Here is a 22949-nt window from a genome sequence, read left to right as displayed (position 1 = left end):
GACCCCTCCTCCTCCTCCTCTTCCTCCTCCTCCTCCTCCTCCTCCTCCTCCTCTCCTCCCCACCCATCGCCCGGGAAACCGCCGGCCCCGAGAGCCGCTTCCCGGCCCCAGCCCCGGCCCCTCACCGCACCCCTGTTCGTCCCCAAGGAAAGCCACACCCCGCTTCCCGGGCTGTCCCCTCGTCCGGACGGGCTGGAGCTGCTAAACCGGAGACATGGCTCAGCCCAGGCTCAAGCCTGCAGGACTCCGAACGACCCCCACGGCAGGCAACAATCCTAGAGCCTCCCCGGGCAGTGGAGATGCTCCCCGGCTCACACGGTTCACGGGAGCTTTGGGACACCCCTCATTCACCAAGGGGAACATCGGTGTGACCACAGGACCGGGCTGCAAACCCTACATCTGCTATGAATAACATCCTGTTCACTATTTCAAGCAAGTCTTTATTGACTGGTTTGCATATTTCTCTTCTTATAAGAAACATGATGGTGAAACTGAAGACCCATTGAGTTGAGAAGAGCTACAGATTCACTTTCCCCAAGTAATATCAGCAGCACTGAGAAACATGAAAGATAAGTTTGCAAATTCTTCAAGCAATCATTTTCATTCAACATTTGTTTCATTTACCAAAAAGAAACTGACTTTCTGTTAACCCGAACCTGTCTTCCACACAGAAAAGTAAAATACTTTAAAACCTTGATGGCTTGGTTACCCTTCCTCCATCCTCAAATGACCAGAAAGCTGAAATCCAATGGATACATCTAGATAGAACTGCAAATACTCTACATAGATAGATAGATAGATAGATAGATACTACTGCTACAAAAAAATTGTTTAAGGGCTCAGAAAGATGTTTTAGGGGTGTCATAGAAGCACCAGTACGAGCATCACATATGCATATGAGTGATAATTGTCTACTACAAAAGGACCAGATATAAAGTGCTGCTGCCTGATCTTGCAGTCTGTTCAGAGAAGGGGAAAAAAACAGACATCACAATTCTCTTACAGGTTTCCCAGGAAGTACACATTAGAACAAAGCAGCTCCACAAGCAGCAGAGGCAGTAACATCCAGTCTCCTATGGATTTTTGCCCTAGGGAGGAGCACTTACATGGGCTCACTGATGTTCACCTCGGGACAGGGTGTAAGATCTTCCTCCTCTGACTGGCCACCTATTTTCATGTCAATTGTAGAAAGTCAGTATTTTCAGGGTCTTTGTCTATAACTTCCTGACAAATTGCCTGAACCTGAACAATTAGCTCAAAATTTAATAGTAAGACAGGGCTAATGGTATAGGCACATAGGTATGGCCACACAATTCCTTCACCACCACCAGCCCTAAAGCAGACAGACAGCACAAACGTGTGAATTTTTCTTCAGAAAAAAATCTCACAAAGGCTCAAAAACACCTCTTTTTGATGGCCAGTTTTCTGAAATTCACACAGAAAAATAAACCTTCAGGCCAAGCTTTTAGCACCAAGCATCAGCCCAAAGCGAATTTTTAATGGCAGAGTTAACAAAGAAGACAGGGTGCTCTGAAAGCAAGGCTGAAAGACATCCTGCTTAAGACCCCCTGTGGTTTTCTAAAATAAAAACAAACAAAAATATCTCATCAACCCACACTGACCATAGATTTGCCACATTTCGATGTATCTGTGAACGTGTTTCTAATATGCAATTTACCTTGGAGGAAGCAGTTGTGATGAGCACAGAAACCGAGCCATGTCCTTACATATTAGAAGAGGCATCTGGGAGGCAAAAATCCCCTGGAGATGCCTTGACACCAAGCCATTGCCCTGCCCTGGGAGAAGATAAGAGGCTGGTTCAGAAACCTGCAGCGGTATTAAGGATGACAGGAAGGTGATGTAACTTCTAAGTGCTCTCACTCCTCCTACAAGTTCAGTGTATCGCACACAAGCCAAGCACCCTGTGTGCACAAACCAAGGGCTGCATTAAGTTCAGTGAGGCAAGAAATTTCCAGCACAACCATCCAAAGCTGGAGTTAGTAGCAATTTCAGGGGACTTCAGACAACAGAAGTGTGATGTATTCCTCTATATACTGTCTGGGATTGTAATGAGTCAGCCCCTCTCTTGGCAGCTCTATTGTAGTTGCCTCCTACTACAAATGAGAAGGTACACTTTAGTTTCAACTTTACTTGTGTTTTACACAAACAGAGCATTTCACTTCATTACTGAAAATAACTGGTAGCAAAATGCAGTCACCTAAGCAAGTTAATTAAATGAACACTTGACATTAAGGGAAAGGAGCAATGTGTTCCTCGCGTCAGCAAACTCTTGGTGTCTGCCATCACACACCCTGTGTATGTCATCTCCTCTGGGAGATGTATGGATGTGAACTTCTGTAAGTATTTCAGAAGGTGTAGTGAAAAAAGATTTTGTTATTCTTTGCCTAAATCAACAAAAAATTTACCCAGCTGGGAAAACAGGTTGATTGATGGGATTATCCAAATCTGAAATACCAGTGATTTTCTGTTTTTTGGACATTTTTGCTAGTCTGAGTGCTTAAAATCCAAATAATCTGTCTGTCAAGCTGGTATGCAAGTCTATGGAAAGGCTCTTTAGAACCCATTACTTCTGGGTATTAGGGAACAGCCCTTATTTGCACAATAATGTATACTTTTCAAAATCCTTTTTTATGTAAGTATCCACACAGAAACATTATTCATCCATGATTTCTTTCTAACAAATCATTTGCTTACAAAGGCTTGGATCTCAGCTTATGGAAGTATAAGAGCTAGACTTTGATGATCCTTGTGGGTCCCTTCCAACTCAGGATATTCTACAATTTAATAGAAAAAATATAGTGCTAATTAGCATCTTCTGGGTGTTTTCTTTTGAACAGCATCTTTTAGATATGGATGTTCTCAAAACCACAAATGTCCTGAAAAAATTGTCAGTTCTTCATCAGTAGTTAGCACTGTGAGATAAACTTTTCCCTAATCAAATCTACAACAGGAACTCAATTTAGACAAAACTTGCCCTCTTTAAGAGTTGCACTGCAAATATGTGCTCAGAGTTTACCAGTGCAACCACCTTGTTCATGGCTGATTTTCAATTCCACTGTTTTCAAGTTCTAATTCCCATGTTTTCAGGCTTGTATTATGTTTCTCCCTGGACAGTTCTACAGTCTTGCTACAGCACTGTTGTTTTACAGCTGGCAACGTGGGCTTGTAGGTTTCACTGACTTCTTCAAATATCATGGTAGAGCATAGATGGTGCTTGTGAACACTTAGCCACCAAAGGACAGACAGTTACGACCCAATCTCCCAGTAAACTTGCAAGGATGATTCTTCTTGAAAAAATTCAGTAGTCCAAGCCCCAGTCTAACAAAAAAATCCCACTCTTGTGTCGACTGGAGGTTGTTTGTTTTACATGTCAATAAAAAAAAAGACCAATACATCAAGATACTAAATTATTTACATTAATATAAAGAGAGGGAAAAATCAAGAACTTATTAGTAAAAGATATCATGATTCCGCAGCCCTTGAAGTTGCTCACTACATGGCAAAGGGAGACATTGAGAAGATGTCTACATTGCTGGGAACATTTTATTCTTAAAAGGGTTAACTAATTTGATTTGGGTTACAGAAGCCAAATGACAATCATAACAAAACCCAGAGGCCAACAAAAAGAAAGAAACCCACAACCCCCCGTGTTTCCACACTATTTCTTAATAATGGCTATATTGTGGAAGCACTTGGTCACACCAGGCTGCTCCCAACTGTGCAAGGTACTATCTGGACACATAATGAATGTTCATCTTTGCTGGGAGTCAGAAAGACAAGAAACAGCTGATGGATGAGATAATAGAGAAGCCAAAGCAGGAAGCAGTGAGATAGCATTGCTATTTATAAAATGGATGTGCCTAACAAGAGCAAAAAAAAAAAAAAAGCTGTATCAGGTCACAGGAAAGATTCACCTTGTTCAGGATCCTGACTCTGACAGGACTGAAAGAACATAGGAAACTCATACGGTATGTGCCTCCCAAACTCTCCCATCCTCCAGCGTTTTCAGGCCACAGTCTGCCCGAGGCAGGTATGGTTGCCATGTTTCAGCAACCCTTAACACATTTCTCTTCTATGAACCTGTTCCACCAACCCTTGAACCCACGTAAGATGCTGGCACTTGAAGCATCCTCTGTTCCACTTCTCAGCCACATGTGAATTGAAGAACCTACTTTTGTCTGCTTTGAGCCTGGCTCCTGACCACTTCAGCTGCGGGTGTTTTGTTCCTTGTATCAGGATAAACGCTGAAGAATCAATTCCCCACCTCACACCATTTATGATTTTTGTTCTTCATAGTAGAATAAACACCCAAGAATCAATATGCCATGTCCCCTATCCTCACCTTTAGTTAGCAGCAGTGGTAGCAAGTTGTCATTTTCTGGCAGTTGATCAATAGGTAGTTAAAACACTTTGAAAGAGATTTTCTGTGAAAGGATTTAGAAACCCTGCTCTAGAGACTAGCTTCTTCTAGTAATACCAAGTTTATATGAGAAGCAGTGCAGGGACCCTGCATGGAGGGAGCAGCCAAACTGCTTTGCCCATCATAGATTTATTGTAATCCACACAGTGTATCCCCCCTTGCAGTCCTTGTTAGCAAGGAGAAAATGTGATAAAAACTCTCTATATTCCACTCTCTCCCTTCTTCTGGCTGCCTGGCAGCCCCACACTCACCATGGGAGTTTTTCAGCACCAGCCCTACACTCCTCTGAGCCCTGAGCTGGTCTTGCCTCACCTTGAATCCGCCACCATAGTGAGTAGCCCACAGAAGGGCCAGCTACCATCTAGCCTTAAATTATCTACATGGGCATTATTTATCATGGCAGAACCGTGAGGAACAGAATCAAACTGCAAGAACCTAGGAGGAAAAGCAATTTGTCTTTCTCCTTATAGTGACAGTAGAAAATCTGGCTCGAATATTTCTTTTAAACAAAAATAATGACTCCTTCTACTAAAAAACCCCCATAAAATGGTGGAATGTGTAGGTTTATAACAGTCCATGGAAGCAGACTTAAAAAATAATATTTAAACACCTCACTTTAAAGTAAAAAAAGAGTATTTGCCAAGACCAAGGGTTTTTTTTCATCTTAAGTCAAGATTTTAATTAATCTATCTGTTTCTGCTCTCATGAAAGTAATTAATAAAATTCTCATTATTGGGCCAAATCAGACATGAATTGAGACAAAATCAACAATTTCTCCTAAAACATCTAGTAAGCAATAAACTAGGAACCCACTGGCCAGCCAATAAGTGCCAAAGAAATGTGAATATTCTGTTAGTGGATATGACAGCTTTACAGAAATTTCTGTGCCCCCCCCCCCCCCCAGATCTCTGACAGAATAAATAACAATTAATTTTGCAATAATTCTTTCTGACTGTGATTATTGTCCATAGTCCTGAAACCCCCTTTGTTTTCTGAGCTTATGGGGCATACAATTCTTAGCTGATTTACAAGGAAGAAATGGAGTTCAGGACTAAGACTTTCATAGGTAAGTTGATGTGGGAGAAATAAGTCATAATTCAACATTCACATCAGTGTTATGTCTGTTCCTAAAAAGTCTAGATTTTAGCACACAGACCTGAAGAATTTGCTGTTGAGCTCAGCTATTACTCCCAGCCTCCAAAGATTTTTCTTTCAGAGTCATTTTCAGGTGCCCTTGAAAATAACAAATGGCCAAGTGCTTAAATTGGACATTCAGAAACAGTTTGGAATCCTTTTTGTGCCCAAAAGGTTGATATATATGATGTATTAGATTCTCCTATTAGAGGTTTCACAAAAATACAGGACGTAAGTAAGAGTGCTTCTTACCTCTGAGATCACTCAGGCTTCATTTTACTATATCTGCTAACAGTCTCCCAAAGCTCTGTTCCAGAGGAGAAAAGCATCTTACTCTCTTATTTTAATATACTATGCAGACAGATTAATGTCTTTCCCGTCTCTCACTTCATAAATTAATTTGCAAGATGCAGCTAAATCAGCTTTTACAAAGACAAGATCACAAAATGAAAAGATGAAAAAATGGCAAAATGCTAGAGAAAGGACCTTTATACTGAGCTATCATGAAGATGTCAGTGCAGCACTGCATCCCTTTGAAACAAAGTGCGTGCATCACTTCAGGCACACGCGTACCTAAACCACACTTGCTCCATTTGAAAAGTCTAAATTAGTACTCAAGTAGTGTAAGACAACTAGATCCAGATCCAGGAAAGGAAACTCTCTTTTCCTCAGAACTGTGTATGAGAAAGGCAAATCTTTTGTCTGGAGTCCCACACTTTTATTTCAAGAGGCCCTTCTGAACACATAGCTCTTACTTGTGCAGTACTGTGGGAAGACGATATCCCTGCTTTATGATGTTTTATTTTCATGCACTTTTTCAGATGTCACTTCTTCCTCTGTTGTTGATATAAATTTCCATTACAGTTTTCCACACATAATAATTGCTTTTGCCCTATATTGGTTACGATGCCAACCAGCACAGTTGCTGCCTTGTTTTTGTATGCAGTGTGCCTGCAGACTATGGAAACAGCAGACACATCCTCACCATGAAAAATGTCTTCATCAAAGCTGTATATTTATACACCTCTGCTTAATTAATACCTTAGCTTTTGAAAACCGAGGGAAGCTAAAATTTGCCAGTCTTTTTACAGTAGCTATATATAATTCACACTGACTGGGACTTTCATAACTTGCATGTGACATTTTATTGAAGTAATTGAATTCTGCTCCAGCAAATACCAGCCAGGATAAGAAAAGATAAATGTACATCAAAACAGCACCTCTCTATCTAAATATGGGTTTAATACAAGAGGATGCTAACAATTTTGATTAATCAAAACTTCTGTCATACTAGGCATACAGTAAACAGAAGTTCTTACAATTAGCAACATGGAAGCAGTGTGTTTAAGGTCATTAAAAAAAAAAGGCACCCACAAACACTGGCTATATATTGTGCTTTGACTGCTTTTAACACATCATTTTAATTAGAACATGGTTCTTGACAGATAAAGTACTAGCAATTTTTAAGCACTTAAAGAAGGCTCTTGTATGCATAATTTCAAATATTTGTAAGAGCAGAGTATTTGTACCCATGAAATAAAACACACTGTAAACAATCAACAGTAGTTACACAGTGTCCTCACATGATGTTCTCATAGGAGACATCCTTTCAGCACCTATATAAGGGTGACAAACTCCTCTCATTTATATTAATAAAGATTAGGCAATTTACCCTTGTTAAACACAGAATCAGCTTCTGGATCCACAAGTACAGGCAGATGGTAGACAGAGACATAGAAATGGACAGTCTGGGAATTTCTGCATTAAATACTTTATCTAGTTTCATTTATTCCAGGTTTAACAGCAAAATGGAGGCAACACACCAAAACCATCTGTTCCTTAATATATACCTGGAATTACTCCCAAAACACTGGTGTTTTGTTTATTAATATCTGCATTGCATTTCAAAATTCATGAGTTGGGGCTCCTAAAATGTACAGAATTGTGTGAAAATGATAAACGTAAGATTTAATTCTTTGATTTCTGACAGTGAGCATTTAAGATTCAAGGACTTGCTTTTCTCTTTCCTCCAGAATAAGAAGGGCCAGTCATTTTCCAACCAATCCCAAATCTCTCCTGTCTCATAATAAGAAGCACATGTCACTTGGGGAGGCTCTGACAGGGAGCTGACAGCCTGGTAGCCCCTCACAGTAAACCTGCCCTAGGAGGCTGCAACATGGTGAAACCACAGGAGCTGGCAGCACCAATCCAAATGTACAGCAGCATAAACAAGAAGAGATCTGGACTCAAACTTAACAATGACCAGAGCACTTATTTGAAACGAAGCCACTCTTTTTTGATTAGTTTTCAAAGTACTGAACATTGCTCCATTTGGCAATGCTACAACGCAGTGCAAATCATATCTGAAATTCTGTATGCACAAGCAGTTCTCTTCAGGAGAGGAACGAAAAACTCTGGTGACTTCTCTTTTGTCACAGATTTCTTTCAAAGCATTTGAGTTAGTTTAAACACTGATGAGAACATTTTCCATTGCATTATTATTCATGTTCTCGCAGTCACAGATATGATACTGCTCTTATATTTGGGGCTTTTTTCTTTCTGCTATTTCATAAAAGCTTGATTTGAGAGGGTGAAAAACTAATTAGAAACCATTGGTCCCTTCTCAGAAAAACTCATGTATATTATTAGCTGCTGTTGACTCTGACTGCAGTACATGCTGTCTGCGTGCTTCATGGTTTTCACTGAGAGATACTTGCTGACCTAGGATCTTGTCAGCACTTATGTTTACAGAGTATTTAAAGATAATAACTGTACGTGACCCTTGAACTAAATGTTCTTGTTTCAAAATGTGCAAGAAAAACAAAGAAAAGCAATGTGTTACCATAAATGAATTTGAAAGAACTGGGAAACTATTTACTGATCCAGCCAACATTTATATGCCTGATTAATCTCCAGGAATCTGACAGGCTAAACACAAGTTTCTAAGTTTGCAGGACTGGAGCTGGGTTGTCAAGTGCACAGGTAACATACAGCACTGCTGCAGGTTTACAAACCACCTACCTGCACGGCAAATCACACGATGGAAAGCAAAAGGGCAGGGCAGCTTCTCAGCTGCAAGGTAAATTCTACACAAGTTCAGGTGCTTGAGCACTCACATACGGTGAGCACTTTATAGCCCAAAAGCTGCCCACAGCCTAGTGAGCTAGTTCACCTTGCTCCTACCTTGCTCACAGTGACCTTTATCCTGGGAAAATACTGAGAGAGGTTTGCCAACTGGAAGAATTATTTTGCTAACAGCAGCAGTCAGGCCCTGCTGTCGGCCTCCTAGGGGCTGTGCTCTCACCCATGCTGTAAGGGCAGCACACCTTGGAAAGACACTCCAAGAGCTACAAAGCTACAAAAGGCAATCACAATATGTGGCTTGCAACCTCTCCTAGAATGATTCCACTCTGCTCCCCTCATACTCCTCACGGGCCCCTACTGAAGCAAGTCACCAGCACACCATAGAGACAGCCCTGCCTCCAGCAGGAATGCTGGTTGGAGTGTCTCAGTGCACATGCTGCAGAATTCCAGCTTTCTGGCATGCCCTTCATTTGCGGCAGTAGGTCCAGTCATATGACAGGAAAGGGTTTCCAGTATCTGGATTTCTCCAGACAGCAGAAGAACTTCTAAGTAGCCGCCACGGGAAGAAAAATTGGAAACATCTGATCTTGCGACACTGGAAGCATCTGAGCACTGTGGAGGAACACAGAGCTCGTGAGAGGGTTCCTGTTGAGCTGGACTGGGGGTGCCCAGCCCTGCTGCCTGGGCAGCAATGCAGCACTGCATTTTCTTTGTATGACTGCGCTTGCTTGTATACCTGTGCTCCTGACATTGTCTTGGCAGCCTGCTGGGAGGAGTCACTGCTGATAGTGGTGTCAGTGCCCATTTGGGTGCTGCCTAGAGTTTCCTCATTGCTTTCTGTATCATCCATCCTCTGGGGTTTTTGCTGTTTCTCTAAAAATACAAAAGACATGCTATTGCATCACCACATCCTGCTCTGCCTTTGCCCTGGGCAGCACACACAGGCTCTGCTCAAGGGGGAAGCAGGCCAGAGAGCTGTCTGGGGCCTCTGTGGTCTGCAGTAGCCTCAGTTATGGACCCAGACCCCTCTGTGCTATGCTGTGTATAGAGAACAAAAGGAGTCCAAACAGAAAACAGGAAGATCAAAAAGGATATAATCATGCTGGCAGACTTTTGTGGACTCCTAATAGGCCTTAAGGTATGTTCTGCTATGTATAAATGTTAAGACACTATAATTCAGCTTTTTTAGCCTAACCAGCCATAGAAAGATGCAAGTGATCAGAATAAAGGGAGTGATCAGAATAAAGACAACATGAACTTTTCAATTGTGTTGTTCAGAAGGAAACACAAAAGTGCAGGGCCTGATCAGTTCATGTGATCTCATGATAAAAAAAAAAAACTAAACCAAGAGCTGGCTTTAGATACAGTGATAAAATTAGACTGCATTTGCTTCTGATAATTGTATTGATGTTATGAAGACTACAAAAGCAGGTTCCTTCTGACAGTCTTTTCTACGGATCCAGCCTGCATTTGAATATGGTATTCTGACTTTTGGTAACCTCTATGCCAAACAGGTTATTTATTGGCACTTCATAATCATATATCAGGCATTAGATGTCTCTTATTTTAATGTACAGAATCATACCAGATATGCTTTTCTTTGATGAAGTACCTGTATTATTCTTTCTGTCACTTCCTATACTTCACCCAAAGATTTTTCACCATTCCTCAGACAGCCCTGAATTCCATTGGACCATCACCCGAAGCAGAAGGTTAGAAAGCAACACACATCACAAAAAGCAGAGCTACAAGGAGGAGGAAGGAGCCTGTATATTGACATTTCCATTGCAAAACCACAAAAATTTTAGCTTAAAATATTCCAATAATTGTCCAACAAACTACCCACTCTCTCATTGTTCCTGTTTCTTGCAAAACAAATGCAAACTGTTAAATCAAATGCCCTCCATCAGACAGGCACCCAAACAAAATTTCGTGGCAACACTATCCGAGTCCATGCAGCACAGGGCAGAGGCAGGTGTGGAGGAAGCGGTGGCAACACCTCTGGCTGGTATTGCCATCAGTGACTCCAGCATCTGAAACCATATTTTTATTCTGCATCTGGGTGGAGGCTGCTGCTGTGCTTGGTAACATGAGGGGACTTAATTGTCCTTCAATTACATGAAATTAAAGATGGCAGTTATACCCTTCACCTTCAATGAGGTTTTAATTAGATCCATCCCACCAGCCAGTCCATCTGTGCATATCCATTTTGGCATATTACTAACGTGTTTAATGGAAATAAACAAAGCCGTGTGTTTTACGTTAAAACAAAAAACATGACATCTTGGTTACATAGCAATTAATAATTTCAGTGGAATTTTATTTCAGCCCAATATTATGTTATGGTTCATACACAAAATCACAAGATACTCCTTTTCTATGTGTCCAAGACATGTCCTGTACATCAGATGCTGTATTATTAATTCAACCAGTAATTTATAAGAGACTGTTAAAAAATTTGGTTTGGGATGCTTCTGGTAGGGAAAGTACTAAGAGTTTTTTTCCCCATCTTTCAATTGTATTCATTTGAAGCAATTTATTGCTACTATCATATAACATATCCTCTGTATATATATATATTTATATAAAGCTGCACAACTTATGGTAAATTATTACACATCTAAAAGTCATCTGTAGTTCAAGAATTTCTTTGTTACTGAGCACAAAGAAAAAATATGAGGCACTGTTAAATGCATAAATAGACTCAGCTGACTTAGCAAACATGTGACTACCACACCACTGCTCAGAAATTTCTTGTAAAGTATAAGGTAGGAAGCCAAAAAGGAAGCATAATGCAACATGTTCTTTAAAGTTATAATGGAACATATGAGAATGAAAACACAATGCAGTATGACTTACTCTGTAACTAGTCTAACCAGAAAAAAATAATTATAGCCAGCTCTCCATTAATACTGGGTGGATTATCAAATTTGGAAATAAATTAGGCTAAGGATGCACAACAGCTGCCTTGTTTCCAAACAGCCCAATTAAAGCTGGCAAGGCTTATTAACTCATGCACATCACCACCCAGGCTTGGCACTGCTGCTTCCAGCCCTGAGCTGGTGCTGCGCAGTTAGATGGGAAAGCTTGAGCAAACCTGGAAGCGCAGCACCGAGACCTTCAGTCCTGCAGAAGGCACAGTCCCAGCTGCCCATCTCACACCGTGGTCCTTTCTTGTTACATGGCCAGCCTTGACTGGCTGCTTACCAAGGGATGTTCCTGGCCATCCTCCAACAGGAACAAGACTGTCCTGTGTAAAAGCCCAAATCCAAGTTTGAAGATGCACCAATTTCTGTGCACCTACAGTCATACTGGAAGATTTTACATCATTTTACCAAGAGATTTGTTTAGCAGACAAATCTGGAATTTCCAGATGAATTCAAACTTTCTTCTTCTTTCTTTCAAAATTGATCATTCTCCCAACGATGAGACTTCTTGGCTACAGTCAGGCTTTTGCTGGAAGGAAGCATCGTCTTTTCTTAGAAACAGTACAATTAGTTTATGTAATGAATTATTTCATACTCAATGCTCAATTATTTATTGATTTTACTTGATGCCATGATTTCTCACTAGTTTTATAAGCAGTATGTATCAGTTTAATTGTAGCCATTCCAGGGGTTTTTCTTTAAGTTTCCATGCTCTAAGAGCCATATTTCTTAACATAATCAAGTCATCTGTAGGTTACAGAATACACATATAAAAATTAATTGTGCTGCTTCCTGGACGTGATCTCCAGCTCAGTTCACACTGCTGCGGCAGGTCTTTTGAGCATTCAGGTGACTGATTCTGGGTGCTGTGCCTACTGTTTCCCTATTCTCTCTCCATATGTACAATGTTCCTAGAACGGCTATAAGAGTCCTTTTCACTAGCAAGACTTTTTGTAGTAGCTGAGTATATTGCATTCAGTACCTGGATATAGAACATGGAAACTCAAGAAACCCAGAAACTGTGGTTTTTTGTGTCAAAGAATGAGACACCTCTACCCAAAGGACTGCCCATGCACAAGGTACCTAACTTTTTTTTATAATACTGCTAATGCTGTACAAATAAATTGTTGAAATGTTTGGTAGTAATACTGTGGGTTATTTTAATTCTTTCAAAAGCATTATTTGGAATTACCAAAACTGAAGAATAATCCTTGAGACCCAATAAAACCAAGTGACTAGGAAATTAATTTAAATTACTAATAGGCAATTTTTTAAAATTCAAAGCCACCTGGACTGTATTGGGAACATTCAATAAAATCATTTTGATCACTATAAATAAGTAATCTGCCAAGTTTATAGCTGTGTAAGAAATGATGCAACAAAGAGTGACAACTAGTAAAAAGCATCACCCTTCAGTAAGTTAATGAAGTGCTTTTTGTTTTATTTAAATAAAACTAGTGGAACCTGTTCTGGAAATAACTATCCTTAAGTTTGGAATGACAACAGGCTTCCACTCTTGAGCCTCAGACTAAACAAAGCCATCAAAAGGAAGAAGATAAAACCTTCCAGGTTATTGCACTGATGTGAAATAAAACCACAAACCACCTTGATGCTTTCCTGGTGAAGGAAATAGTTCAACCCAATGGGTAAGAGCTGTTGCTGAACTACTTCAAGACTAGAGGGGGAAAGAAAGAGGCAAGAATTGTAACTAAGGTATTTGGGAAATATTTAAAAATGCCCTGAAGATACTTTAACAGATACAGAAAATCTGATGAAGTGTGGTTTTCTTGTTCTCCATGAATTTCAAATAACGTTTTCAAAATCTCTGATGAAAGAAAAATAAGACTTAACAGAGTCTGACAAAATTGGCTCAGATGGGATCATGGATTCTTAAGCCTAATGCCTAACTAGTGCCCTATTTCATATTCTGTAGGAAAAAAACCCACTCTGACCTCTTTTCACTATTCTAAAATTCTCTGAAACATTATTACGATAAATCTGTATCTATTTTTATTTTCCCTTTATGTAAATACATACTGTCATCCTTGGTATTTTTGGTATTAGCTAGAGATTCTTATTCTGGTTCAGTGTCTTTATTCAGGCAGGAAAGGGACTGAGTGTGAGACCTCAGTTCTTACTCAAAGGCCTGGAACAGGGAGTCCAGCTTCAGGACTGGTGGAGCAGTCCCACTGTTACGGCTTGGCACATTGGGTTAAAGGTCCCATCAAAAGCTTCAGAAGCAATACCAATCAACGTCAGACACACAGAAATACCTTAGCCAAAATTACAGGGTTCAGTGGTCTTTCTCATACACAATTAAAGCACACAATCATCCAGCCAATCTGCAAAACGTCTTTTAATCAGAAAAAAACCCCCAATCTTTATTAGCAATCACCTTGTCATATAAAATGCTTGCTATTGCTTAAGAATGACAGAAGTGGAAAAATCCACTGGGACTTAGATGCAAAAGGCTGGCCGATATTAATGTTTGGAGTTCTTCTACAACTCAAGCTGCATTTTTCAAATTATTTTTCTTCTTTTAAAAGAGGTCAGCAATGTGAGTTATCCAAGATTGTGAAATTTCTTCGAAGATGCTAGCATCTTAGAACCAGTATTTTTGTTTGCATAGTCTAATTGGCAGGATTCTTCCTAAAGTCTTCAGAAGTTGGTTTTGTTTTTTCTTAAATGAGATTCTGGATTTGAGTATCTCCGTTTTTACCTCAAGGCACACTGGAGCAGCAAAAGCTACAGCTGACAAGAATAGAGCAACTTCCCTGCAAGATCTGTAACTCTGGACTTCTGGAGAAGCCAATGCATCCAAAAGCAATGGCCACCCTTCAAAAACATGTACATAATCAAATACTCACAGATCAAGCTGTGCTTACTTTGAAAATACTAATTTTGTTTAACTAAGCATCCAGACAGTATCAAAGCAGTCATAAAAACATAGCTCTGTATATGAAGGACTAGGAACTTAAAATGCATCCCTTCTAACCTCCCAAGTGTTACAGAGTTACGGGCTATGGCTGTGCGGGAATTAGCCTGTCTGGAGCACAACGAGGCCCCACAGTTACACTTGCAGAGTCGTCCATGGACAAGAACAAATGCAGATGCCGCAAACGCGGGTCACTGATAAGCAAGCGATTGTGATGATCTCACAAAGTGTCCCTATCGTGCACCTGAGGAGAGCACAGCAAGGGGCTCGCCCACAGCCGGACGTCCTCAAGCCCCACAAGCTCAGGCTGGAGCGTGCGATCTTCCCCTGGTTTTTATCACACCCACGCACCCTCAGAGCCTCTCTCAGCTGAGGGGGCATCCATGGCCCCTGCTCCATCCCTCCTTCCGCCACCCTGCTCTCCCGGGGCCGGGGCTGAGGGAGGCCGCTCCACCCTGCCACCCGCGCGGGGAGGAGAGCAGGGGCCGCCCTCCATCTGGGCCCTCCGTCCCGCTGCCCGCCGAGCTAATGGCGGCAGGAAGCCTGCCCCTACCGGGCCTCCCCGTGACTCGCTTCCTCCAGCGGACGGGAACTGGGCGGAGTGAGCGGCCCCGCCAGCGGAGCCGTCCAGCCGTGCCCGGTGCCTGCAGAGTGCCGCGGCCGCCCCCGCGGGGACGGAGAGAGGGAGGGCCGCTGCCGAGCCCCACCGCCGGGGCGTGCCAGCGCCGCGCACCCCGCTCCTGCCAGGGCTCCGCCGCGCCGCAGCGCCAACATGCCCGCCGTCGACAAGCTCCTCCTGGAAGAGGCTCTGCAGGACAGCCCGCAGGTAGCGGCCGCTGCCGGGACAGCCCGGACCCCGTCCGTCGGTCGGTCGGTCGTTCGGTCGGTGTGACGCACCTGAGCGCTCGGTGCCGGCGGGCAGCCCGTGGGTCTGGCCGGGCCGGTACGGGCTGACAGCTGGCGAGGGCCGGGGAGCAGCGTCCCGTGACGGGGAGAGGGGTGCCGGGGGCGGTGCAGCGGGACAGAGCGAGGCAGCACGGCGGGCGGGGAAGTGGGTCAGGGTGAGCTCGGCTGTCGGGGCCGTCGGGGAGCGCTGAGGCGGGCACACGACACCCGGGGGAGATCTGGGGTCCCGCAGGGCATTCGTCGGGGGAAAAGCAGGCAGAGTCTGCTCCTGGGAGTCTCCCGGGAGGACGGCTGTCCTCCAGCGCAGGGAGTACTGCGCCCTTTCTCCTCACCGCTCTCAGAGAAACTTTTGTGGCGTTTTTCTCGCACCGTCCCCCTTGGGTGTGCGCTCGGTGGCTGTAAGGGTTACCCTGAGCAGCCGAGGTGTGTCAGGGAAGGACAGGTGGGCAGGGCTCAGTGCGCTGGCTTCCCCTGAAGGGAAAGGGACACCTGTGCGCGGTGTCACCTGGCCACGGCGACACAGTGGGCTGGAGGAGTGTCACCGCCAGCGTACCTGCTCCTCCTCAAGGGCCGCAGTTCAGGTACGGGAGCTCCCGTGAGGATGAATGAGGCGCATCCCACCGAAGATGACCTCCTTCTGAAGGGGTCTGAGGAACGAGGAGAGGCGGTCGCCGCCCTTCCCTTCCCGAGTGCAAGCACGGGGGGACGCTCCTCCTTTTGCCCCAGTGCAGCGCCCTGTGCCCCGCTGCCCGGAGCCGGGATGTGCCGCAGCTGCAGAGGGGACCCCTGGGACTGTGGAAGCCTCACAGCGAGGAACATGCCATGTCCTGATGTGTTCAGGGGCTGGTTAGGTGGAAGAGAGAAGTAGAGGGAAGGGGAAAGAGTGGGAAGTTCACTGAGGGATGGGGAAGGTGCGCTTGGGGACAAAGCGTGGGGCAGAGAGAGGTACAGAAGTAATTGGTGAAGCAGGGAAAGACGTGAGGGCAGGGTGGATCAGCATGGATCCGGCTCCCAGGTAGCCCTGTGTTGTAAGCCTGACTCGTCTGCTGATGGATCAGGAGGAGGAATGAATAGGTAAGCTGTGGAGCAGATTGCTGCAAGGTGTTACAGAGTCTGTCATGAGACATTTTGAAGGAAGGATTGGAAGTGCACCTGTCAGGACTTAATAAGCCTTGGGCCTTATCTTAATTGCCTCATCTTATCCTCTTTTTTTGTAATTTCATGAAATCCCATTCTAGTAAGAAAGATTTCCATCATGTGTTTGATGTGGCGTATTTGTAATCATCCTTGGGAATTTTAAACACTGGGTTGGAAAAAGCGTTGAGTGACCTGATGTTACATCAAAGTCAGCCCTGCTTGGAGCAGAAGTTTGGACAAGGTGACCTGCAGGGTTCCTTACCAGCCCGAGCTTTTCTGTGTTCCACAGTTTACCAGAGTGTGCTAGATTTATTATGGGTAGTTAGTAACATTTTTAGTGTTAGCCTCCCCACTGCATCCTAAAGCTGAAGAACTTGAGACGCAGGAGAAGTGAACTAATTTACTTCTTCAGTCAACACTTCCTTCAACGATTAAAAATGTAACACTGACTGAAAGCAGCTGAACAATGCACTGAACTGAATTTGGAGGTCGTTGTCTTTCCTGTGTCCTGAAAGGCAGGCTGTTAACATCTCCTTTGCAATTACTGGAATACCAGGCTGTGCATTAACCTGAGTATTGGCAGGATGTTTTGCCTTGGTTTGGTCATTGCTTTTTCTTCAAGCTCTACAACTTTCGGAGGGAGGGACATGGTTTAATTTTTATAATGGCCCAGCGTTGCTAAAATATATTCTTTTGATATAAGAAAGCAGGAGTGGTTTTTTTCAGTCTTTTATATTTTTATTACTTTTTTCACTGGGGAGAGCTTTACATTCACAAAATCAAGGCAAAAAGTTAGTCTCTGTTCCAGAGAAATGAGCAGCATAGCCTCTTACAGGATTATTTGCTTCTGTATGAAGGAACCTGATTCTCCTCTGCTCTGTGCAGTGACAGGAGTGCAAAGAGATGGTGAAATGAGGATATAACCTCACTTTTTATAAGCTGTGTGAAGCATGTGATTTACATGCAAGACCGAGGAGAATTAGGCCAAAGTTATTTCTTCATCAAATTTCTAAAACTTGATTTATCTCTCCCCATCAATACAGTACTTTTGTCTTGATTTGTCTCCAGACACTGGCTGAAAGAGGCCATAAGAAGTGTCTTAATTTTGAGGTGTTTGGCTACAAAATGGAGAAAAATTTATGTCAGCGGCCATGCTAAAATCAAAGGAAATACTTACATGAAACTAGAAAGTTTTTTCCTATCTTTCCAGAAGCTGAGATAATGTTGTGAATAATGGGGCCTCCTAAATGTTAGCTTAGTATTTGGTTTACTGGTTTATTTCAGCAGCCTTAGCTGCTCTTCCAGAATTTGTCAAAACAGCAGCAAAGAAAATGCACACATGCTGGTATTTTGTTGCAGTGATTTCAAATGGTATTCTTAAATGTAAAAGTTTCCAAGAATAACTTCCAAACTGTCTGAATCATTTATTGTTTTTATTATTTTTGAACAATGTGCTAATAACAGAGGCCAAGACTTTCAGAAATTGGTTGCTGGAGCTGTTCTACCTCAAGCCATATTTAGACAAATGAAAAATCTGAACCTGCAAAAATTCAGTAAGATTTACGAATGTAGCTGACATTCCTGTATTTTGGAACCTTTTCCAGCATGCAGAATTGTGTGATTTGTAGCCTATTCCAGGCAATTTCTTTATAACCTTTTAGTTTTGGCTTGAGATTTGGCTTGATAAACATTGTATCAAGTTTTATAATTTTTGCTTTCCCCAGATTTATGTTTTAACCATCTTTGTACTCTGTACTTTTCATGTGCCATTGTAACTCAAAACAAGGCAGCTGAGCACTGTATAGGTACAAGATAGTTTGTTGATGTTATTTTGCTGGTTATAATACATCATTGAAGACAAAACATTTGGAATCAGATATTTTTGAAAATCAACATGTTTTCAGTTACTGAAGTAATATCTTAATGTGGAAAACTCTCAAAATCATCCTTACAGGGAAGTTCTGTACAAAGGTCCTTTAAACATTTGGGTTCCTGATACCCATTTCATTGACTTGGACTACTCTCCATTCTCTGGTTTTCATGTTCTCTTTATTTGAAAACAATACTTTGTAGTGTGTATTCCCTTACATGCTAGGATCTCAAACTGGCTTCCCAAACTCTCGCAGGTAGGAAGTGTTGTAGCAGCCTAGCACATTAGCAGAGTGAACTGTTGAGAGCTTTTAAAGTTACTCAGAGTAAGAAGGTACTGAAGAGAACCCAAAGACTGACTTCCAGGCCAGGTATTTTAACCATTGAGCAGCACTCATTTCTGACTTAGATACTTCTCAGCAGAGATGAAATGATAGTTAATCATAGGCCAGGATTCTTGAAGGATGCTGATGTTGTGTTTTTCAGGACAAAGAAAGTCTGGGCAGAGAGTTTTGCAGAGAATAAATGCCTTGGAAAAATGCATGTGCCTTCTGTTAAAATAGTGGAGTATCTTAAAACTTTAAAAATAAATTTCCCAAATTTGAACCTGGATACTTCAGGTATATTAGAGATTCCTGTAATGGGGGTAGAGATAAAGCACTTGCTCTTTTACAGGACTGACATGCCTATGAAAGTACTGGAGTTTATGCATGACCCTCATGTAAGCAGATGAAGCTCATTAATGTCATATAAGTCAGCTTACAGATGGAGAGACATTTCCAGTTAGCATCAAGTAGATTGGATTTATCAAAGTTAAGACTAAGGATGGATCATGACTTTGTTAAAGGGACAATCTTTCTTTAATTTTTGTAAAGATGTAGCAAATTCTGGAGCTCAGCATTATTCTGAGATATCTTTCCCTTCTTGGGAGCTGTGTCAGCAACATAATTCTTTATTCCTGACGATTCCACCAAAACAAACTAAGGGAATTCATGTCTTTAAGATAACACAAGTTCTTCCCTCCTCTTCCTGCTTGCTGACAAGCATGAGTTAGCAGAGTGAAGAGAGTACAGGGTATCTCCGGGTGGGTGTATCCTTGTGTGCCTGTTGGAGATGAGCACTCAGTTGTTTTGTCCAATGACATCAGCTCGCTTTGGCCGTGGCCCCTTAAGAGTTGCTCAAGACAGTGGAGAGTGAATAACAAAGTGTAAATTATCTCACTGGAAAGGGGTGCTTTCAGTGCAGTCTGACATTGGAGAAGTAAAGTGAGCAAGCAGTGGTGTTTGACCCCCCAGTCCTTAACATGGTTTGAATTACTGTCATCAGAAGGAAGATATTCAGGATGTTTTACATTCCTAATTATGTTGGAAGGACTGTGTGTTAGTAGAGGCAAGAGCCTGGAGTCAGGATGTAGCCATAGCATTTTATCAATTCACTTCCTTGTGCCTCAGTTTACCTATCTATAATAAAAGAACTACTTTCCACATGTTTAGAGATTCTGAATAAACAGAATTGTGCAAGTCAAGGGTGTATTATTTCTGATTGATTTTTACTTTTTACTACCATCTCTTTGTAGCTGTTTGTGGTTCTTTTTAATATTTCCACTCAGGACTAAAACCATTTGCTTTTTTTTGTTTTATTGAAGACTCGTTCTTTGCTCAGTGTCTTTGAAGAAGATGCAGGAACCCTTACAGAATACACAAACCAGTTGCTTCAGGCAATGCAACGAGTCTATGGTGCCCAGGTAATTGTTCATTTGTATTTCTTTTGTTCAATGTGGAAGAGAAGATAAATTGCTGTTATGATGCTGTTGTTTACATTTAAGTTGCTAAGTACCTGTACCTTCTGTGGTTTAAGAGGAGTTGTGGGTGTTTTTCATCTCGTAGCTCAACCTCTTTCTGCCTTGATGCTCAGAAAAGTTGTATTCATAAAAAAAAATAAAGTTACTTACTTTGTCTCCAAACAATTAATCAAAGTAAAACTGTGCTATGTCCTTACCTTATGGTACATTGGGAGGCCAGCCTTGACAAGATCGCTTGCCTGAATGTAGATAGAGTTCCCAGGTCTGCACACTGACTTTAGGCACCTAACTTAGATGCTGTGACTCAGCTCATGGAGGGAACTGCCCATTTCCACTGATTACAGAGCAGATGTGCACTTTGGGTCTTGCTAAAGTCGAGTACCTACAGTAGTCGTGAAAAAAACACGAGCAGAAGCAGAAAAAATGACATTTTCTGGAGTATTTACATGACCTAGATGACTAAATCCCTTTGAAAGTAAAACCTGTAAAAGAAATTATATCCAGTGCTTTGGAAAATGTTACTGTAAATCTGAGTGATTTTCAGTGAAGCTGATTCCCATGTGCATAAAATTAGGTGTTTCAAAATGCCATTATCTGGGTCTTTAAAGACAAACACGGTGTCTCATGGAAGTTTTGCAAGTGTTTGTGTAGGTTTAGATCTTGAGTTCACTAAAAACAACTTTTCTATTCTTAAAGCAGTAAATCGGAGTACACAGAGAGATGAGGAGAGCAGGAGTATTTTGAATTTCCCTGAAGAATGCCTGATCCGTACATTACTAGAAATCAGCTCAACTATAAGTCTACTGCAAGTATATGTCCATTTGGTGGGATTGCTCTTTGGGTGACTGATAGTTTGACATGGAAGAACCATATGCCTAGGATTTGGCTGCCTACACCTGGAAGATCCAGCTTTGGAGAGCTTCCAAGTCTTCATGTCCTGGATGTTGTGCAAATGCAGAGCAACCAGAGGTTTACAGCACAGCTTAGGTACATAGGAAATGATGCAGGGCGTGGCTGGGGGCTCAAGAGGCGACGGGAAATCAGCACTGCAAGTCAGGGATGGCCATTTTGGTACAATCACTGTGCTTTGAGAGTAACAAAGAGCGTGGGCACGTTGGATGGTAGGAGTCTGACAGCAAAGACTGGGTAGGATTGAAATGGATCAAGAAGGGAATCAGGAGATCTGATTTTCAAGTGTCCAGCTTGTAGGCTGCATGTCCCTTTCCACTGCTGATTGCATTTTAGGAAGTGGTTGCTCTGGTCTGTGATTCAAGAAAAAAAAATGCTTTATCTGCTTTTGTTTGCCTCTTCCTTTTCATCTTGGTTTTTAGCATTCTCCATTTCTGTTTCACCACAATTACGACATTTCCTTTTTCTTCCCATCATCTCAGTACATTTACCCATCAGTATTTTGCAGTACTACTGAGTCTACTTCATTTTCCCAGCACTTTTTGGCCACTTCTTTCCTGAACGCTGCTTTAGTTTGATGGAAATATTCAGTCACTTGTGAATATTGGATATATTCTTTGAAATAGGTCTTTGGAGTTTGATGTAATTTTGAGATGTAGGAATAGAAGGGTAATGCTGAATTGCCTACTAAACATAAATGGACAGTTAAGAAAAAGGTGCGTGATATTTCTTGGCTGCCTAATCACAACTTGAGAGAAAAAGCACTTTTGTTGATGTGTTATCTGGGCCTCAATAGCAGCATATTAGGAGGTGTTACCAACCCTGTAAAAGCTGAGAGTATTGAGAAGCCACTTTCTGAATTTGCTTTTTTATTTTCCTGGCTTAAATTTTGTCTCTGCAAAGTCAAATTTTCTCTTTGCAAAGTCATCGTCATCCCCTGCTCTGATTTCTATATCTGTAAAATAGAATTTCGGTTACTGACCTACTTTAGCAGTGGCCGTAAAATGAGTGGGATCACAGTTGTGGCAGACAGACAAAGCAGCAGTGGGTTTTACCAGTCTCCAGTATTGAAAATTCAGGGTTTATGCCCCCTCAAAACACTTAGGACAGTTTAAAAAACATTAATTTTGGTTTCTTCCATAGTTTGTTCTGAACTTTCACATTTCCCAGATATCTTAACGATGTTTTCAAGATCTTTTTGACTAGTTTACTAGAAGTCTGGTGTTTCTTGTGATGAAAACTCAAATGTTTATGTAATTCAAACCACCGTAGCCTGTGATCAAATAACAGTAGTTAATGGTTCTGAATGGATTCAGTGCAAAGTCTCAGGGGAGTAGCAATTAGTACCAACTGCATGCTGTTAATTAACCATGTGGATATATGCATATAGCTGTCTCATAACACTGCTCTGTGTGCAGAGCCACAGTAAATCTGTAAAGTGACAGCTCAAGCTGCTTTAAGCACTTGGATCAGCGCATTTGAAAGGAGTGTGAAAAAGAAATACTTGCCCATATTTTTAAAAAAACATTTAAGAAAATAGGAATCTTTTAAAACATCTTTTCAGACTTACATGCATTCAAGCAGGACTTTAAAAAGAGTGTAAGGAGGGATGTGCAGCATCCTGTGCAGCAGTGGCTCTGCTGTCTGGGCTGCAGCTGGGTGGTGCATGGGTAGCAGGTTGCCTTGGCTGCAAGGCCCTCAGTGCTTTACGGGCCTCTGATTGTCCTGCAGGATGAGGACAGTGCTCTCACCTCCCTGGGCACCCACACCACATGGGATCAGGCGGTGACTCTTCTGCACATGGAG

The 22949-nt window shown here is 42.2% G+C and overlaps 1 protein-coding gene across 2 annotated transcripts in view; it reads left to right on the top strand.

Moving 5' to 3' along the window:
- Positions 1-15163: 15163 nt before the first annotated feature.
- The window catches only part of APPL2 (adaptor protein, phosphotyrosine interacting with PH domain and leucine zipper 2), a 33316-nt gene continuing 25530 nt past the window's right edge, over positions 15164-22949 (top strand). Inside the window, exons 1-2 of one of the 2 annotated variants that reach the window (XM_032107468.1) lie at positions 15164-15347; positions 20079-20177. In XM_032107468.1, the coding sequence (XP_031963359.1) occupies positions 15294-15347; positions 20079-20177 (153 nt within the window). In that variant the 5' untranslated portion in view covers positions 15164-15293. Of the gene's footprint in view, positions 15348-15985; positions 16009-20078; positions 20178-22949 lie in introns of those variants that run through there. The other variant, XM_032107469.1, reaches the window with a different exon arrangement.

The sequence above is a fragment of the Corvus moneduloides genome, chromosome 4 (genome assembly GCF_009650955.1).
Source record: "Corvus moneduloides isolate bCorMon1 chromosome 4, bCorMon1.pri, whole genome shotgun sequence".
NCBI classification, from domain to species: domain Eukaryota; kingdom Metazoa; phylum Chordata; class Aves; order Passeriformes; family Corvidae; genus Corvus; species Corvus moneduloides.
Note: the sequence above shows the minus strand (reverse complement) of the source record. Positions and strands in the feature narration are given on the sequence as shown.